The sequence below is a fragment of the Salminus brasiliensis genome, chromosome 11 (genome assembly GCF_030463535.1).
Source record: "Salminus brasiliensis chromosome 11, fSalBra1.hap2, whole genome shotgun sequence".
In the NCBI taxonomy this organism is placed as follows: Eukaryota; Metazoa; Chordata; class Actinopteri; order Characiformes; family Bryconidae; genus Salminus; species Salminus brasiliensis.
In genome coordinates this window covers 27,923,744-27,944,047 of record NC_132888.1, presented here as the reverse complement: position 1 = coordinate 27,944,047, position 20,304 = coordinate 27,923,744, and the positions used below count along the sequence as shown (strand labels likewise).

At 41.9% G+C, this 20,304-nt stretch overlaps 1 protein-coding gene across 1 annotated transcript in view; it reads left to right on the top strand.

Annotated features, from left to right (window-relative positions):
* Positions 1 to 2,028: 2,028 nt before the first annotated feature.
* LOC140565091 (uncharacterized) overlaps positions 2,029 to 20,304 on the top strand; it is a 344,799-nt gene continuing 326,523 nt past the window's right edge. Inside the window, exons 1-2 of the mRNA XM_072690903.1 lie at positions 2,029 to 2,391; positions 8,698 to 8,704. Coding sequence (XP_072547004.1) covers positions 2,029 to 2,391; positions 8,698 to 8,704 — 370 coding nt within the window. The remainder of the gene's footprint in view (positions 2,392 to 8,697; positions 8,705 to 20,304) is intronic.

Below are 20,304 nucleotides of genomic sequence, written 5' to 3'. Positions count from 1 at the left end.
CAGATAATATACATGTCATTATTGAAGTAAATTTGGGAAGTTTTAAGGTGCTGTATATGTCAGTATAGTGAAGTCCAATTTGAAGTTAAAATTGGCCCTTAATGCATCCTATACATAAAAGGAAATGTGTATTTGATTTAAGTGGACATATTATGATTTGTATACTGAGTATCTTTCTGTATTTTGTATTGTTTCAGTTTCACACCTTTTTGGCATTAAATTCTGTCCAAATACATCACGCGCCTGTTCCTTGGAGGAAGTGATGCAAAAGGGAGTTTAGCTGGCTGTGAATCCCAGTATAGGACACGGGGTCACATTGGGTGCAACAGTACAGTTAATAAAGTATCATGCTTTGATTTCCATCTCTGCAAGTGTTCATCCCTTCAGGTCTGGCCGTACACGCCATGACAATAACATTAACAGGTGAATGTCATTCTTTATTTTAGCTTATTTATTTAGATTTTCATTTGTTGTATTTAATAATTAATTTATAATAATTTATTTAAGAAAGATGAGAGAGGCCTGTAATTTTCATCATAGGTACACTTCAACTATAATCCAGGAAATCACATTGTAGGATGTGTAAAGAATTTATTTGTAAATTTTGGTGGAAAATAAGTATTTGGTCAATAACAAAGGTTCAACTCAAAACTTTGTAACATAACCTTTGTTGGCAATGACAGGTCAAACGTTTCCTGTCTTCACCAGGTTTGCACACACTGTAGCTGGTATATTCAGCATGATTAAAAAACCACATGTATCCAGGATGTACTTGGATTACCTGGATGTCATGCAAGCTAGCAGACCAAGAAGCACCCTGGTCAATAAGACACACAGATCTTCCATTAACTTCTGTTATTAGACTGTACTATTACACTGCATAGTGTTAGAAGGGTGAGCTGAACTGTATTGATTACTTAAGTGCTGATTTAACACTGGGAACTTTACTGTGCATGTAGTCTTTATAAGTCAGAAGTCAGAGGTTTCTGAATAACAAAAACTAACTGGCACCATCAATGATCAGAGACTAATCACATTCCTTTAACAGACGCCCTGGAGAGCCCAAACCTCACCCTAAACACCTCAAACTCGTCTCACCCGGGGAAGCAGTCCAGTACAGCTGTGACCACTGTAACATCTTATACAAATCAGACAGGAGCAACTCCATCAGCATCACTGTGGGTAAAAGCACAGAGAATGGCTTTATAATAAGCTCATCTGACTGCAGTAGTAGTAGCAGCATTCTGTAATCATATGTGAGCAGCACGGATTGCTACTGGCTGTCTAAAAACGTCCATTAAAAAAAAGTGTGCCACTACCGGATTCACACCCGGCCAGTTTTGTGCTTAGAATGCGCTGCTCTGTTTAGAGAACAGGTATGGACTATATGAAGTTATAAGAACCAATGAAAATTAACACCTGCTCATTCATTGTTTCTTCTAAATGAAGGATATAAAAAAGTATTTATCCTGCTTTTGTTGGAGTAACTGTCTCTACTGTTCAGGGAAGAAGGCTTTCTACTAGAGTTTGGAGGAGCATTGCTGTGAGGATTTGATTGCATTCAATGACAAGAGCGTTAGTGAGGTCAGGATGTTGGATGATCACCACCCCACCACCTCAACTATTAGATGGAGCACCACCATAATTCAGCTCAATGCTGGGTGGTTTTATACCCCTCTAACCCACGCCTGACATCAGGCATGGCGCAAGAAGGTTCATGTTTACTATCTGCTCCATAAAAAGTGTCCTATTCTAATGGCAGTACTTTTCTACAAGCACTAGACAAGCTGCGTGCTGTTTGCACATCTGTGTCAGAAATGGGTGCACCTTAAAGATGCTGAATTCAGTCATTAGAAGGTGTGTCAACAAACATTTGGTCATTGGCCATCATCTATTTTTAGTAGAGCAACTTAACTGGTATCTGTCTGGCTGTCATCAGCTCACAAACAGTAGCTTCCACAGAGAACTGCTGTATGTGTGAACAGCCACTGTGGGTGAGCTGCTGCAATCACAATGTGGCCTGTGTGAATGTTGTACCAGTTTACAGCTACTGATACCAGTTCCTCTTCTTTTCCAGTGAATTTGCTGCAGCCCAACATCTCCTTCAGTGCTTCACCAGTGTTTCACTGGTGGCTTGAAGGGCCTGAAGTGACCAGGAGCTACAGCTCCATCATCTGCTCCGTTCAACCGCAGTATCCAGGAGGCTCCTTCCACCTGGAGTTCAGTGGTGAATCCAGCATCACCAAAACTCAGTCAGCTGTTAACCACTCAACCACCTTCTCCTTCCCTGAGGCTGATTATGTCCACCAGGGAAACTACAGCTGTGTTTATGAAGTAACTGTGTCTTCACGCTCTTTTAGATCCTCCAACACGGAACTCTTGGCCGTCACTGTGAAAGTTACAGTAATAAGATGAGCTCATCGTTTTTCTGGACTAGTTCTCCTGAAGTGTAAATGTTCTGACAGTAATTTCTCCCTCAGTATCGTTGGTTCCCATCATCAGTTTTTCAGCAGCAGCAGCAGGACTGTTACTCGTATCAGTGCCGATCATTGTTTTCCTCAAAGGGAGAAATAAGCAAAAACTGCAGAAAGCTGAGAAGACGTATCGTAGACACTGTGAGTACTTTCTGTTCAGAGGACAGTTTACTGAGGTACATTGAAACTCACAGAAGGTAAACAGAGAGTAGATACACGTGTCCAAATGTTTGTGGACACCTGCTCATTCATTATTTCTTCTGAAATCAAGAGTATTAAAAAGTATCTTATTTTCTTCTCTGCAGAACGAGCATGGATGTGAGGATTACCACCCCACCTCATCCCAAACTCCCCAACTCATCCCAAAACTAATGGATGAAGCATCATCCATTATATTTTGAAGACATTTTACAAAATCTATAAGAAATCACAAAAAGAAACATTCTTCTTGCAGACTACTTTGTTGAGTTGTTGTGGATCTCTATATTGAGAAGAAACAATGAGCATGAGCAGGTGTCCCAATACCTTTGTCCATATAGTGTACCTAGGTACTGTGTAGAATGCCTTTTGGTAAAAATATACTGAAAAACTATATATAAATAAATAAATAAATAAATAAATAAATTTAACCAGGCAAGGAACCATGTAAAATGGTGTCATGGCTTTATAAAGAGGCCTTTAAGAAAACCCTTGTTTAAAGTGTAGAGAAATGTGCTGCTGTAAAAGATGGTTAACCACTGAAAAGATGTATTTATTTATTTATTAATTTATCTCTCCACACAATTCTTCAGGTGCCAGAGCCCCGGCGGAAAATGAGGAGACTGAAGGGGGAGGAGGATGATGATTATGAAAAAGCAGAAATCGCTCTTAAACAAAGAGAGGACTCTAATCTGGTGCATCCTGTTACACTGCCTCTCTGGTTCGTCAGACTGGAATCTGATTGCTTAGTGGGATGAAATCTGCTAATTCACTCTTTTCCCAGTAAAGGGAGGGGATTTGGTTCTACTAGGAGGGACTTTGGATGTACGGAGAGGAGTTACGCTTGTACTGGTGGTGGTTTTGTTTGTACTCGCAAGACTTTTAATTGTACTGGGAAGAGTTCTGATTGTACTGGAAGGAATTCTGGCTGTCCTGGGAGGAATTCTGGTTGTACTGGGAGGAGTTGGGGTTGTACTGAACCAGGTGTAAGAGAATTAAAGAACTCTGGAATTAGAGAAGGGTGGAATTCTGGTGGCTTTTGCTTTGTGGGAGAAGACCAGACCCTCCTCTGAAAAGTGAAGCTAGGACTGAGAGATGTGGCAGAGTTAAAGGAAAGTGACGGGGTGGTAGTGGGTTGTGGAAACTGTCATGAACATGTAAATAATAGGGAGATGCCATTCTCCCAACATTATGCTGAAGCTGCTGTTTTAAGGTAGAATTGCTACATAAGGTGGTTTTAAGCTTTTTCATATTTCTCATATTTTAACTGTATTGTGACTCAATTATTCTGTAGGAGAAAAAACACAGGATCAGGATCACCTGTTTGAGGAAGAAGATGGAGGTGAAGATGAAGATGATAATAATGAAAGTGGAGAAACAATTCTTCCAGAGAAAAAAAGATTCGGTGACTCTGATGATGACTACATCAATGTAGATGCTGATGTGGGAAAACCAGCATTGGAAAATCAGCAGCAGGTGAATGTTTATGTAAGCTGTGTAGATCATAGTCATTTGAGTCAGTACTGGTTATAATATTGGAAATGGACTTATTTTCCCATCTTTCAGGTTCCTGCCCACTTTGTAGTTCACATAACATTGACATTTTGTGGCTAAAATTGTGTCGTAAACCAGTTTTTCATTTGTGTGTCCTTATATGATCATCCTGTAGATGCCAAACACACACACAACTGCCCATGTGGAGATTGAGATGGATGATGAAGATTATTATGAGAACTCAGAGGATTCAGAGTTCTCTGATGAGGACTACATTAATGTAAACTAGATAGTGGTGATGACGTACTCTGACCAGAAAAGTCAGGAGGCCTTCATACACATTCAGCCACTAAGCTCAGAGGAGCAGCAGAGTTGATTAGACCCTCTTCCTGTCCCTCTCCAGCTGAGTGCAGAAACCTTGAATGTTGCTGCTTCTTCCTACCCATCCAGCTCCTCTCCTGGAGACTGCTTTTATGACGCTATCTTTCTGGCTGTCCCAAAACCATCTCAACCAAAGGTGTTCCCCTGGATTCAGGTCTTGTGACTGGGAAGAACCAGTAGTGAAGAACACAGAACCCATTGTCATGAAACCAGTTTGAGAGACGTCTTGCTGGAGGTAGCCTTTAGAAGATGGGAAACTGTGGTCATGAAGGGATGCACATGGTCAACATGGGGATGCAACAACACATTCAAGAGAATATTGATTGGTATGAACGGCCCAAAGTCAACCAAAAAAACCTTCTCCACACCATTACACCTCCTCCACCAGCCTAGAATGTTCACACAAGGTAGGTTGGGTCTATGGATTCATCCTGTTTGTGCTAAATTCTGACCCTCCTATCTGTAGTGTTCCTCAGCAGAATTCCAGACTCCTCAGACTAGGCTACGTTACTCCAGTGGTGCAGTGTTGGTGAGCCTGTGCTGAGCCACTGCAGCCTCAGCTTTCTGTTCTTGGCTGACAGAAGAGGAACCTGACGTAATCTTCTGCTGTAGCTTCTCCATCCACCTCACCTGAGACACTGTTCTGCTCTCCACAGCTGTACAGAGTGATTCTCTGAGTCACTGTAGCCTTTCTGTCAGCTCCAACCAGTCTGACCATCCTCTGTTGACCCTCTCCTAGTAACAACGTGTTTCCGTCTGCTGAACTGGATGTGTTTTCTTTATTAAATCTCTGACTGTCTCAATTCCAGAAGAGGTGAGGAAAGCTTCTTCAAGCACCTGCTGAAACACTTTCTAGTGACAGATGTGAGTAACTAGGGCAGCGTCACTGCTCACACATTCAGACAGGGGGGACAGTGTGGAGGAGGCCGGCTGTGGTTTCCCTTCTGAGCTTTGCATGTGCTGCTATGTTGTTGATGCTCGGTGTAAAACATTAAGGAAAGGCCACACAAATACAAATCAGCTGGCCCTCCAGTTGGCTACCTGGAGAACTAGGGGCATGTCTGCAAGTGATTGCTGTGATTGTCTGAGTTCATCAACAGTCAAAATCAGTTCTGATCTGAATCAGCTCCAATATCCCTGTTCAGTGCTTGTTCAGTCTTGTCCTCTCCTTCTCACCTCCACTATAGAAAGGAAGCAGTAGGAAGGAAGGGTGAGAACAGGAGCAGCAAGTGGGTAAAATAAGAGTTTTTAAAGTCGGCACAGACAGCAGTTTAACCTTAAGGCCACTACGTATTACTAATGCTGAGAGAATGGCAGTGGACACTAGTAATCTGTTTATTACGAGTGTCCACTGTAATACACACACTCACACCTAGGGGGCACCATAGCCAATTTAGCATAGCCAATTCACTTACCATGTATTGTGGGAGGAAACCAGAGCAACCGGAGGAAAACCACACAGAGATGGGGAGAACACACCAAACTCCTCACAGAGACCAGAACAGGAAAAGGTTCTACAGGGAGGTTCTATGGGGATGTTCTATAAGGTTCTATGGGGTGAGTTCTATAAGGTTTTAAGGGGAGGTTCTAAGGTGAGATTCTAAAAGGTTTTATGGGGAGGATCTATGGGGTAAGTTCTATGGGGAGGTTCTAAGGGGAGGTTCTATGGGGTAAGTCATCTCTTTGAATGTCCTCAATGTTAAGGGCATAAAAAAGGAATGAATGGCGGAATGTTCAGAGATGATGTCACAATGGGCAGCTCTCCCACACACAGCTGAGAGAACGGGAGCGGTGCCCTTTATCTCCACTGCTCTCCAGTCCTGTCTGTGCATGGAGGAGCTTCTGGACCAAGCATCAAGTGGACAGAAGTTTGTGGACAGAGATCTATTAGCCAGACATTTTGAATGAGCTAATGTACCAACTATATGCCATAGCAACACCTTAGCAACAAACACAGCAACATTACTGAGCCACAATCACTCTCTAGTTAACAATGAATAAATGTATTGATGGTAAACACTGTATATTATAATTAGCTTAACGATGATCTTAATTACCCATGTTGATCAGTAGTGTTGTGTTTATGAGCTCTGAGCTCCACTCACGTCTTTCTCCTTCTTCGCCTCCATTTCCAGTCTAACTGAAGAGGTGACGTCTGTCTCTCACGCTCTCCACGCTGAAAAAAGCACTGGAACATAGTGATGTCACAGTCAACCTGCCCCGCCCCTTAGTTACCGTTGCTAACCAGCTCCATCAGAATTCTTTATTCGCCAAGGACCAGTGCAAGGAATTTCAAGTAATGAATAAAGGACATCATTATTATTACTGTTGTTGTTGTTCATTTATAATTAACAATAATGGCGATATAAATATATTCAAATATTTAAAACTGTAAACATAACCATTATTATTAATAGTAAAATAAATGATATAAATGAATTAATACAGTGTAATACCTGTAACTGTCAGGCCCTTGGCACGCGCTCAGCAGCCGGCTTCCCTCATTAAGCGGATCAAGGTCAGCTGGGACTGGAGCTTCTTAAGCCGTGGCTTTGTTTTCTCTCGTTGTCGTGAATCAGCTCTGTTACAGACCTCTGTAGCACTGCGCTCTACGCTCTGCTCAAAGAGGAAGTGGCCCGATCCTGTCGTTGCCTGTTTGGTCTTATGTCTGTTATCCTTGTTGCTCTGTCTGCTCTGCTAATCTAAGCCCTGATGCCTCCCTGTTTCACTGAAGTCTTTCTTCTCTGTTTTTCCTTCATTGTTTTGGTTTGTTGGTTTTTCTGCTTCCAGGTTTCTGTTCATTGTTTTTTCAACACCTCACTTGTGTTCTTTCTCCTGGCCCAAGCTCCGTCTAGTGTTCTGCTTTTGTTTGATGTGTTTCTCGTTTTCCTGAATACTGCTCAGCTTCCTCCCAGTCCCAGCTGTGTTACTGTGTCCAGTTTGAGTTGTGAGGTTTTGATTTTGTTTCTGGTTCTGTGCATTAGATTGCTGTTCCCCCGGTTGTGCTTTGCTTTGTTGTGTCTGTTTACTTTTGCCCAGGTTACATTAAAGTCCTGCATCGTCCATCCCTGCAAGTGTTTCCTTGTGTTCACTGCCACGTCTGACCAGGTATGACAGTAACTAATAAAATATTTATTATCATTATTGAAAACAACTGTATCATGAAAACATCACATCTGTAATACATAAAGGAAATTATTATTGTGGTTGTCATTATTTATTAACAATAATAACAATGGTAATATTTACATATTTAATGTGCTAAAATGCCTTAAGATGAGACGATTAGCCTCGTTAATAAGTGAGGAAATGATCGCTGGCTTCTTCTCAGTCTATGACTGCTGCTGCAGATATGATATCTGACCTGTAGGTGGCGCTACTGTGTCGCTTTTCATCCTGAATCAGTGTAATCTCTGTGAAACTGGACTGAATTGTCTACTTATGTCTCTTTACCCTGAACTGTCTCCGTTTTGTTGTGCTAATAACCACAGTATGAGGAGGCCTGGACAAAATGACCTTAACGTGGTTTCAGACTGACCTAAAGTGACCTTCACCTTTAAGTTCCATAATGAGTGTAAACAGTCCTTATTTCCCAACATGAACCCAGACCCAGATTCATTTTAGAAACTATGAACTGAAACTCCATGGCAGCATTTGAAAACCATTAATATGGGCTGTTTAATTTAGACGTCTAATAGACTGTAGTGTCTAAACGATTAACTCCGGCGTATATTAAATATAACAGCAGTTTATTAGTACTTATCTCCTGCTCTCCGGGACCCTCACCTCACTTGGCCTTGGAGAGGCAATCTCCCCGCACCCTCCCACAAGCCTTTGCAAGGTCTAGGCCACAGAGACCAGCTACAGTTTGTTTCTTTAGTTCCAGTGCATTTAAACATTCAGTTCAAGTGAGGATTCTACAGATTTATCAATTCTTCTGTTTACAGACCGTCACTCTCCCTTTTCATGACGGTCATGAACTGAACTACATCCAGTTTTTTCACATATTTTTTTATTTTAAGATATGATTCTTCTCATCCCACCTACCACCTGGGAGTCCATGTTCAAGTATTTTCCAAGTATCGGTCAATAGATGCTCTAAATTCAGTTCAGGATGAGATGATTACAGAGAGGACGTAATGTACACGAGATAAGGGGTAAAGATAAATTTACCATAACAGTGAAAGTAAATGTGTGTTCCCCTTTTACTCACATACTGAATTTACATATATATGGTCACCTGAAGTAATTCATAATTAATATACTGGCCTTTGGCCAGAGTAAGATCTTCCTGTCGTGAGTATTCAATCAGAAACCTCTAATCAGCATTAGTGAACAGTTCAGTTGTTTTTTGTATTGACTTTTATTGTTTTGACTTCTACATAGCCTGGTATACATAGAGACTAAATCTATAACCACTAGACTACTATAATAACACACAAAGTAAAGTAACAGCAAATGTTACATGTATTATGATTATTCGTGAAAAATAAGGAATTAAAGACTGCACACACTGCTTTCAGAATATAGAAGAGTATATATGATATACAAGCTGACAGCCCTAGTTTCTCTAAAGCAGAAAAGTACGAGCAGTTGGCGTCATCACTCGACTATATGTTCAAAGTGTCAACAAGTAATAAATAATAGGAAAAGGGAGTGGTATTGAAACATTGGCAAAAAACAAAATAGATAAAAGGGGAAAAAAGCCTTATAAAATCAATTCAAGTTTATTTATAAAACAACGAATGTCATCACAAAGCATTTAACAGAGATCTGGGTATAAATACCTAGAATAAAACCCAGGAATAAAAACAATAAATCAATACTGAATTAAGAGAATATGGAAATGCGCCGTCAAGCCATAAAAGATGAAAACGTGAGTGAAATGTTGAAGTCCAGGCAGGTATGCATGGTCATGCAGTGAGGTGAGGATGAATCAACACGAGGCTCTAGATCAGGACAGTGGGCTGTAGGATAGTCGAGAGCCAGGTCTGGTGGTACAAGGATGGAATAGCTGGAACTGGGCATCTCAATACATGGTAGAGAGAGAGAGAAAACAGAAAGGAGGGGGGAAAACAAGGGGTTAGGAGATCCAATGGGTAGGGTGGGAGTCAGATCACGGCAAGCTTAAAACATCAACCACAAAAAAAAACAGTAAAGGTTTCAAGCACATTTAAAACACATCTTAGATAAAACAAGGCCTTGATTCACAGGGAAAGTCCTAACTACATAAACATACTCAAAGGATTGGATACAATAAAAATGTCCTATCTACAGTCCATAAACATTTTCCATTTACCAAACATGGATTTCTATCATCCCGTAAGACTGGTGTCCTCACCCCCTTATTTCAGTCCTGAAGCACTGTGGCTGTAAAAGCTACATAGGACAACCACATGCGGTCATTTCCTAAAGTAGTGTTGGTAAGAGTCTCAAACAGCTCAGCCAGTTTGGATGAAACACTTTGTTTTGAACACAGAAACTCACAAGAGACATCGGTATGATTGACTAACTAAACATTAGGTGGTGCATTGTCCTTGTGTGTGAAAAAGGATAGGAACCAGATTCCTGGGGGCCTGAAAGGAGGTCAAGGGTGCACAATGTTCTGGGCCATTTTCAAGAAGAAAATTAAGAAAGGGATTTAGGAGTATGAGCAGACTGGTGTACGACCTGTAAACGTAGATTAGAAAGACAATAATAATCAGAACCTGTAATCAGATCAGGACAGAACAGTGTTAGTATGAAAACAGGCTACAGCAGCATGATTAGAATACCCCCAGAGTTGCTTCTTCTGAAGTGGGAAACTGATAGTAGTCCAGAATCCTGCAAAAGAAATGTACGTTACTGGTTGTAGGGTTTAAGAAGTTCTCCAAGATGCTGTGGGGACAAACAATCGAGAGACTCATTTCAGAAGAAGTATTTTATAATCAACATGGAATTTAACTGGAATCCAGTGCAGGGACGAGAGAATAGACACGTGGTCACAATTTCAAGCTCTAGTGAGCAGTCAAGCCGCTGCATTCTGAACTTATTTAATGACCCTGAGCTTATTTAAAAAGTTACATAAACTTCCTACCATAGCAGCATTACATTAATCCAATCTTGAGGTTATAAATCTATATAGATTTAATAGAGTGCGTGACTGAGTGAGCTCATTTGTGTTCTGTTCTGTTTTATTTTTTATATACATTTTCCTTTGACTTGTTTCATAAATTCAATATCACTGTAACTTACCTGGAAGTATTCAGCTGTGTGCTTGTGGTGAAGCGTCCTTCACATCTGCTTGAAGCCACACTACCACATCACAGCCAGCCAGCCAGAGTTGCAGGTGGACAGACAGCGAGCTACAGATTTGTAGATGGGTAAAATAGAACAAGCTGCAGATGAACAGAAAAACAACCACAGAGCTGCAGATTTAAAGACAAACACAGTTGCAGACAGTCAGAGTTGGAACCAGAGTCTAAACACAATGAACTGCAGATTTATAACCAGAGAGGTATAGATTGACAGACAGACAGACAGACAGAGATGCAGATAGTCAGACAGTTTCACATGGATACAGCGTTTCATATGGATAAACACAGCCAGAGTTGCTGCCAGAGCCTTAGCAGGATGAATTGCAGAGTTTTAGATGGAGACAGACAGAGATGCAGAACGGTAAGCAGCCAGCGAGCCAGCCAGAGTTGCACAAGGACAGCCAGTCCAGCCACAGAATCACACATGGAAAGAAAGCCAGCCAGCCACAAAGTTGCACATGGACATGCAAACAGCGCCACACACAGTTGCAGACAGACACAGTTTAAAATGGACAGCCACCCAGTCAACCAGTTGTAGATGGACAAACAGCGAAATACACACTGCCAAACAGTCAGAAACAGTCACACAGTCAGAAAGACAGCCATTCATTGAACTGCACATGGATAGACAGCCAGCCATCAGAGTTTAAACAGAACGCAACAAAATTGCAGATTCATAGACAGCCAAAGAGTGCTGATGGACAGACAAGCCAGAGAGTGTTGATGGACATTCACACAGCCAAATATAGTTACAGACGCACAGTCAGAAAGACAGCCAGCCACAGAGTTGCACACAACAACAGAGACGCAGACACATAGTCAGAAAGAAAGCCATCACTGCACCTGACAGCCAGCCAAACAAAGTTGCAGAGGGATTATCATACATTTGCAGACGGATAGGGAGTTTCACATGCATAGACAGCCAGTCAGAGTAGCTGCCAGAATCTAAACAGAATGAACTGCAGCTTTATAGACAGCCAGAGAGAGGTGTAGATGGACAAAGGAACATACAGTCAAACATGGTTGCAAATGCATAGTCAGAAAGACTGCCAGAGTTGCACATTGACAGACAGACACTGAATTGCAAACAAATGGCTAAGCAGACAGCCACACAGGTGTAAATGAAAAGGCAACCAGAGTTTTAAATGGAGAGACAGCTAGAGATGCTAAAGAACAGGCAGCCAACCAGAGATACACATGAATAGCCAGGCAGCAAGCGTTGCACATGGACATGCAGACAGCCATAGACAGTTGCAGATGGAGTGACAGCCAACCAGCCTGCCAGAGTTGCAGATCCTAAGGGAATGAGGGCGCTGGTGAGTGGGTCTTCTAGGAGCCACAGTTAACCCTTAAAGGGGGGGGGGGGGACACCAATAGCATTAGGATAAAGCAATTACTTACATCTAGCTTAGCTTACCAGTATACATCAACAAGGCCATGTAAACAAGACATGTAAATAATGTCGTATTGTCATTTTAGGATGTGATGACCACCCCTATAGCAAGCACTTGGTTCACTCCAGGCTAAGCAAAGAACGAGCGCCTTATGTAAAGAGTGTGCGACTTGTCTCTTTCATGTTCCGTTTAGACTTGGTCTATACTTTCCATTGACTTTTTTACACGAATTCAATAAACATCACTGGATGTATTCAGCTGTGTACTTCTGGTAAAGTACACACTACCACAACACAGAGACAGCCAGCCAGAGCTGCAGATGGACAGACAGCAAGCTATCGTCTTGTAGACAGATAAAACAGAACAAGTTGCAGATGGACTGAAGAACAAATACAGAGCTACAGATTTATAGACAGACAGTTGCAGACTGAGAAGAGGGACATACATACAGTCAAACAGAGTTGCAGATGCATAGTCGGAAAAACAGCCAGCCAACCAGAACTGCACATTGAAAGAAAGTTAGCCACTGAATTGCCACACAGTTGCAGATGGATACAACAGATATGCAGATAGTCAGACAGTTTCATATGGATAGACACAGCCAGAGTTGCTGCCAGAGCCTTAGCAGGATGAATTGCAGAGTTTTAGATGGAGACGGACAGAGATGCAGAACGGTAAGCAGCCAGCGAGCCAGCCAGAGTTGCACACAGACAGCCAGTCCAGCCACAGAATCACATATGGAAAGAAAGCCAGCCAGCCAGCCACAAAGTTGCACATGGACATGCAAACAGCGCCACACACAGTTGCAGACAGACACAGTTTAAAATGGACAGCCACCCAGTCAACCTGTTGCAGTTGGATATACAGCCAGTCAGAGTTGTAGATGGACAAACAGCCAGAGTTGTGGATCGAAATACACACTGCCAAACAGTCAGAAACCGTCACACAGTCAGAAAGACAGCCAGCCATAGAGTTGCACATTGTTAGACAGCAAGCCATTGAACTGCACATGGACTGACAGCCAGCCATCAGAGTTTAAACAGAACGCAACAAAATTGCAGATTCATAGACAGCCAGAGAGTGCTGATGGACAGACAAGCCAGAAAGTGTTGATGGACATTCACACAGCCAAATATAGTTACAGACGCACAGTCAGGAAGACAGCCAGTCACAGAGTTGCACAGGAATAGACAGACAGAGCCTAGGCAAAACCAGTTTTAAAAACTGTGATGGAACTATGCTAAACAAGTCCTTTTCAATAACTGAAGCAGGTCTGCTTTGGAGCTGGTGCACCATTTATTAACACAAAAAGCTGTGGTTAGAGAGTGATGTGCAGGCTAGATCATCTGTTACATGAATCAGATCTTTACGGTGAGTCGGTAGGGAGATTATATGCCTTATATGTAAAGAGAGCTACCTCAGATTAAAAGTTGGACTGACACACAGACACTGAAAGTTGCAGATGGATGGACAACCAGCCAGAGTTACAGATGGACAAAGAGATAAAGATATACAGACAGTCACACACTGTTGCAGATGGAATAGATAAAAAGACTTAGCTTTTTATCATAAATATGCCGCCACGACCAGACCTGTAAAGAAAACTGTAATAGTTAAAACCTGGGGGAGTGGATTCATTCAGGGCCATGTATTCATTAGACATGGTGAACTAAGGTGGTTATCCCTAATAAAGTCATTAATAATGTTTGGTTACAATGTGTGGGACCAACACAGGTTAGATAATGCAGGGTTTGTCAGAAATATGAGCTAGAGACAATTTTTAACACAAGCAGAGCAATGGCAGAATTAATGATTGGAATAAATTAAATCATGTAAATCACTGGCCCTACCCAGTCACACCAGTCAGGCAAGTCAGTCCTAGCATAGTACCTTCTTGATGTTCCCGGAGAGATCAACAAACCCCAGGGAGCACAGATGAAGCCTTTCTTTGCAGAAGGGGACCGGACGTCAAACCTGCAGCCAGTGGTGGAGCGTGAAGAGTTGGCTGAACGGCTTGCTCCCTCATCAGTAGATGGGCATGGGGCTAGAAATGACGATCCTGGCAGCGGTCTTCTTCCATATGTTGTCTGGGAGCCTGCAGTAGTGGTCCTCCTGGACACTGGCACCTTGAAGTTACCCTTTGTGACAGATATTAATTAGTGTTTTAGAAGAAGTCTCCAAAAACGAGAACACCACCCTGAGTAGTTGTCCTTCGCTGAAGACAAAGTGCCGAGGACATTTTACCGGTTTCCCTGGTCACGCTGACTCTCCCAGGGCCTCTCCACTGCCACCGTATTCCTTGAGTAAACACAGGGGTTAGTAAGTTAGTAAAGCAAAATAATATAAAGTAACACACTAGATAACACAAGGATTAAAACTGGCTAAGAAACAAGCCAATGCTAATATTAAAGAAAATAAAGAAATGCCTAGGAGTAACAAGCAACATGAGAGGTCTTGTGGACAGAGGAGATTAAGATGAACCTATATTAGAAAAATTGTGTGCTGCTCACTAGCACTTGGAGGGGGGATAAATTGTCTGCAATCACTCCTTTATTTACATGTAGACCTATATGTAGACCATGGCTTTGTAGCTCATCCTCAGGTAAAAGAGAAAGAGTGAGAATAGAACAATCCACTAAACGTTATTTGGTTTACTACACCACAAACCCCCAAACCCAATCAAAAACCCTAACATTCAAACAAACATACAGTCATTACACCAATACACACTTTGACGCAGATGACAGCAAAGTACGACCTTCGGCTCCAGCAGATGGACGTTACAACAGCCTCCTTGAATGCTTTAATTAATTGTGAGATCTGTAAGAAGCAACCAGAGAGATTTAAGCGAAAATCAAACATGGTGAAAAGGTTTTGTGTAAAATGATTAAGTCATTGTATGCTCTCAAACAGTCTGGAAGAACCTAGGGGGTGCATTATGATCTAGATGAAAATGGCTTTACACAGAACCTAGATGACCATTGTGTCCAAAACAAGCACACTAAAATCAGGTGGATAATACTAATAATCTGGATTAAGGATCATTTACCAGTTTTCCTACCCTGAGGATGAAGAATCTGGATTAATTCTAATAAGGTTGTTTGATTTTCTGACGTTCTAATTACAAATCATGCAAGGGACAGACAGTCTCGATACTGCAAGATTTGTCTGAAACATTGAGTGACACTGATATTATTGTTTCTGCTTGTATCAAAAAGTAATATCGCACACACACACACACCTGCCAACTGTCCAAATCACCAAGAATGAACGACGGACCCCAGGCGGCCTCTTCGATCCTTGAGTCTGTCTTTTTCGGAAAGGTGTCCAGAAGTGTGCGGCAGTGCTCCTTCAGGGCCTCGCTGAGTCAGGTGGAGAACAGTGGAGAAAGATGATGCTGAAGGTGTCACACTGCCAAAGCACCAATGGAAGCCTGTTCAGGACACAGGCACCTAGAAAACAGGAGACAGCGGCGTTACTCTTTGGGCCCAAAATGTAAGTGTTTCACAGTGGAATCTCCAATAAAGAGAACACGACGACTCTCCCAGGCTGCCTCCGGCCTAGTCTTCCATCTGTGGAGTTTGGTCTGTCTCTACAACAGCAACTAGATCTGCGGTTCAAGCAGGACGAGCTCCATGCAGAGCGTCTGTTCCTCCGCGGTCGCCATGTTCCTCGAGTGTAAAAACAAAGACAGAAATGCAAAAGTCAGTTAGTGAGAAAAAGTACTGTACAGTAACACAGGTAGCAGATAGCACAGGGATTACAAGATAAATAAGACAAAGCCAATATTAAGGCTATAAAGTAGGGATAGTTGCTCGACTCTGAGTCCAATTACGTCACAAGCTTTCAAAGCAGGACCGCATCGAAACAGCAATTTGGAGTCTTGCTCAAAATACTAGCTGTCCTATAGATCCAGTGAGCAAAAGAGGGTTATAGATACACTCTGATGAGAGCTATCCAACTACTGTTTTTGGGTTGTTCCAATAGACAAAGTATAAAAGAACCATTAAAAGAACTGGTGGATGTTTGTATGTTTTGTTGTGTTTTCAGTGGGTTTGTGGTGCAGTAAGCAAAAAAACACTTAGTGGATGGTTCGCTCTGCATTTCTTTCTTATTAGTTTGAAGACAACTTACAAAGCCGCAACCATTACAAAATGTACAAGACCTGATGCAAGTTGGACAGTCACTAAATTGTCACAGTTCATTTGGGTCAGACAAGAACACTGGACTGCAGTCAAGCATGTAAGGAGGTACTTAAAGGCTCCAACTAATCATGGACTGTGTTACCAGAAGAGAGGAGAGAAACTGAAGCTTGAGGCACACAGTGATGCAGATTTGGCTTCAAATACAGAAGACAGGCGAAGCACAACAGACTCCGGTTTTAGTCCAACTAAAGATGGTCCTCTTACTCTCTGCTCGGTCTACATGTGAAGGAGAATATATGGCACTCGCTGTTACCATGCAGGAAAGCTTGTACCTCACACAGCTACTAAGTGCCATGAACAGTGATCACCAATATGCACCTGTGAAAATACCTGAAGACAATCAAGAAGCAATCACTCTTTCCATGAACCCTGTATGGTGACAAAGATGAAGACACGACCACATTAGACACCACTTCATTCGATCAGTGCTCCATGAGTGTTAAATAACTGAACACTGTCCCACAGCAGATATGGTTATGAAAAAGCCAAACCTTTTAAAGAGGAGAGTATTTGGATCAGTATACAACACTTACAAACACGACAGATAGAAGCTAGAGTCAAAATGAGAAAGGGAATCTTTGTAGGGTACAACAAGAACAGTCCATCATACCTAGTCTACTATCCAGACACAGGGAAAGTCCTCAAACACAGACTGGTGAAGTTTCTTACAGAGTGTGTTACTGAACACCAAACCCAGACTGACCAGTCAATAGCAGATGACTTCCATGGGGAGAGATGTGTACCCCCATGCCAACAGCTAACCGTGTTCAGACTCCAGAAGAGGTAAAAGGGTTTCAAGCTGACGCTTAAGATGGCGTTTAAACAAAGATTGACATAACAAACACTATTCAAAGAGAGACAGGAAAGCACCTCAGTATTTAAGCTGACTGTGTGTCAGATATTAAAGACCAGATACTGACCAATACTGACTACTGTTACAGGGTCTGTAATGTACCACAGAGCTTCAAAGAGGTGTTCAACAAAATCACAGTTTGAGTTGATGCAGATGACCTTGAGCTCCACCAGGTGGACGTTACAACATCCTACTTGTATGCACAGATTGATGGTGAGATGTGTATGGAGCAACCAGAGGGATTTAAAGGAAAGACAAATACAGGTGAAAAGTTATTCAGTTTACAGAAAACGTCACTGTATGCTCTCAAACCATCTGGAAGAACCTGAAACATGATTATTAAGATGAAAATGGCTTTACACAGAACCTAGATGACCATCATGTCTTCAACAAACACCCTGAAAACAGCAGGATGATACTGATAATCTGGGTTGAGGATCTCATCATTGCTGCCAGAAACAATGACTTACTCATGGAGGTGAAAAAAAGGCAAACAACATTCAAGATGAAGGAAAACTGAACTATTTTCTAGGTACTGATTTGGATCAAAGTCAAGGAGCAGTAAAGAGGAGTCAAAAGAAGTACACATCAAAAGTACTAGAACAATTTGGTATGTCTGCTAAGGTCAACCCCATGTAGACAAAAGTCACAGTGTAACAAGTAGTGATTCTGTTGATCCTACAAGATCTCACAAAGCAGCAGGTAGATTGATGTATGTGAAGAGCCAAAGGTGTGGGGGGCATTAGGTAGCAAGGAAGCTTAGTAATGTGGACAAATTCAGGCCTCACTGTATTGAAGACCCTTATTTAAGGAACATAAGGTTCTAATACTCATTGCAAGTTTTTACATGGTTCCATTTTTTATATATTCATGTTGTGTGTAGGTTTTACGCCTTACAATTAACTTGCTCCCCATATGGCTATTGGGATAAACTTTACACAGAGGACTCTGTGGGACAACGGCAGCATTCCTGAATGGAATCACAGAAACTCAAACCAAGGACTTCCCTGGTTTAGACTTTCCTTTCATAAGGAACACCCAAGAAGTCTTCAGAGAGAAGGACATCTGAAGTAAAAAACACCTCGGTGAGAGCTACTGTTTTCAATTGTTCCAATGGACACCAAGAATGATAGAACGGTTAAAAAAAAACTGGTGGATGTTTGTGTGTTTTGTGTTTTTACTGGGTTTGTGGTACAGAAAAAAAAAATACAAACACTTGGTGGATTCTTTTCTTTTTAATCTAAAGACGACTTAAAGCTGCAACAGTTACAATGTGTACAAGATCTGATCCAAGTTGGACCGTCAGTAAATTGTCGCAGTACGTGTCTGAGCCAAATGAACAACACTGGACTGCAGTCAAGCATGTATAAGGGAGGGTGGGGAGAAACTGACACTTGAGGCACACAGTGATGCAGATTCAGCATCAAATACAGAAGACAGACGAAGCACAACAGACTCCGGTTTTAGTCCAACCACTAAGGAAAGCTTGTACCTCACAGCTACTAAATGCCATGAACATGTGATTTCCAATATTTTCACAGGTGCATATTGGTGGACAACCAAGAAGCAATCGCTCTTTCCATGAACCCTGTATGTTGATAAAGATGGAAAGATGTATGTAGACATTAGACGCCAGTATTTGATCAGTATACAACCATTACAAACGTGACAGATAGAAGTTAGACTCAAAATGTTAAAGGGAATCTTTGTTAGGTAGGACAAGAACAGTCCATCATACCTAGTCTACTATCCAGACACAGGGAAAGTCCTCAAACACAGGCTTGTGACATTTTTTTACAGAGTGTGTTACAGAACCCCAAACCCAGACTGACCAGGTAATAGCAGCTGATTATTTCCATGGGGAGAGATGCGTACCCCAATGCCAACAGCTAACCGTGTTCAGACTCCAGAAGAGGTAATGCCAACAGCTAACCATGTTAACCCACCCCAGAAGAGGTTCAAGAGTTTCAACCTCATGCTCAGGGATGGCGCTTAAATAGAAGGAGACAGACATAGTGCACGCCATCTAAAAAGAGAGAGGAAAGCACCTCAGTATTCAGCTGACTGTGTCAGATATTAAAGACCAGATCATCACAGATACTGACTTCTGTTACAGGGTCTGTTTTGGGTTCATGCAGATGACAGCACAGTATGACCTTCAGCTCCACCAGATGGACATTACAACAGCCACTTGCACAGACTGATTGTGAAATGCATATGGAGCAACCAGAGGAATTTGAAGGAAAATCAAGAGGTGAAAAGGTTTTCTGTAAACTGAATAAATCATTGTATGCTCTCTTGCCAGTGACTTCTTTAGAGTCTATAGATCATATATTTAACAGCCCACATTCAGTGTGGGAGCTGCTTGTACTCTGAAAGCCAAACCTTTTAAAGATGAGAGTATTTGGATCAGCATACAACACTTACAAACATGACAGATAGAAGCGAGACTCAAAATGAGAAAGGGAATGATTATTTCCATGGGGAGAGATGTGTACCCCCTTGCAAACAGCTAACCGTGGTGATCAGATTCCTGAAGAAGTTCAAGAGTCTCAAACTGATGCTAAAGACATGGTACACGCTATTCAAAGAGAGACAGGACAGCACCTCAGTATTTAGCTTACTGTGGGTCAGATATTAAAGACCAGATACTGACCAATACTGACTACTGTTACAGGGTCTGTAATGTACCACAGATCTTCAAAGAGGTGTTCAACAAAATCACAGTATTGGGTTGAAGCAGATGACCTTGAGCTCCACCAGATGGACGTTACAACAGCCTACTAGCATGCACAGATTGATGGAGATGTATATGGAGCAAACAGAGGGAACACAAATTTAAAGGAAACACAAATACAGGTGAAAAGGTTTGCTGTAAACTGAATAAGTCACTGAATGCTCTCAAACCATCTGGAGAAACCTGAAACAACATGACCATTTACACAGAACCCAGCTGACCATCGTGTCTATAACACACACCCTGAAAACAGGAGGATGATACTGATAATC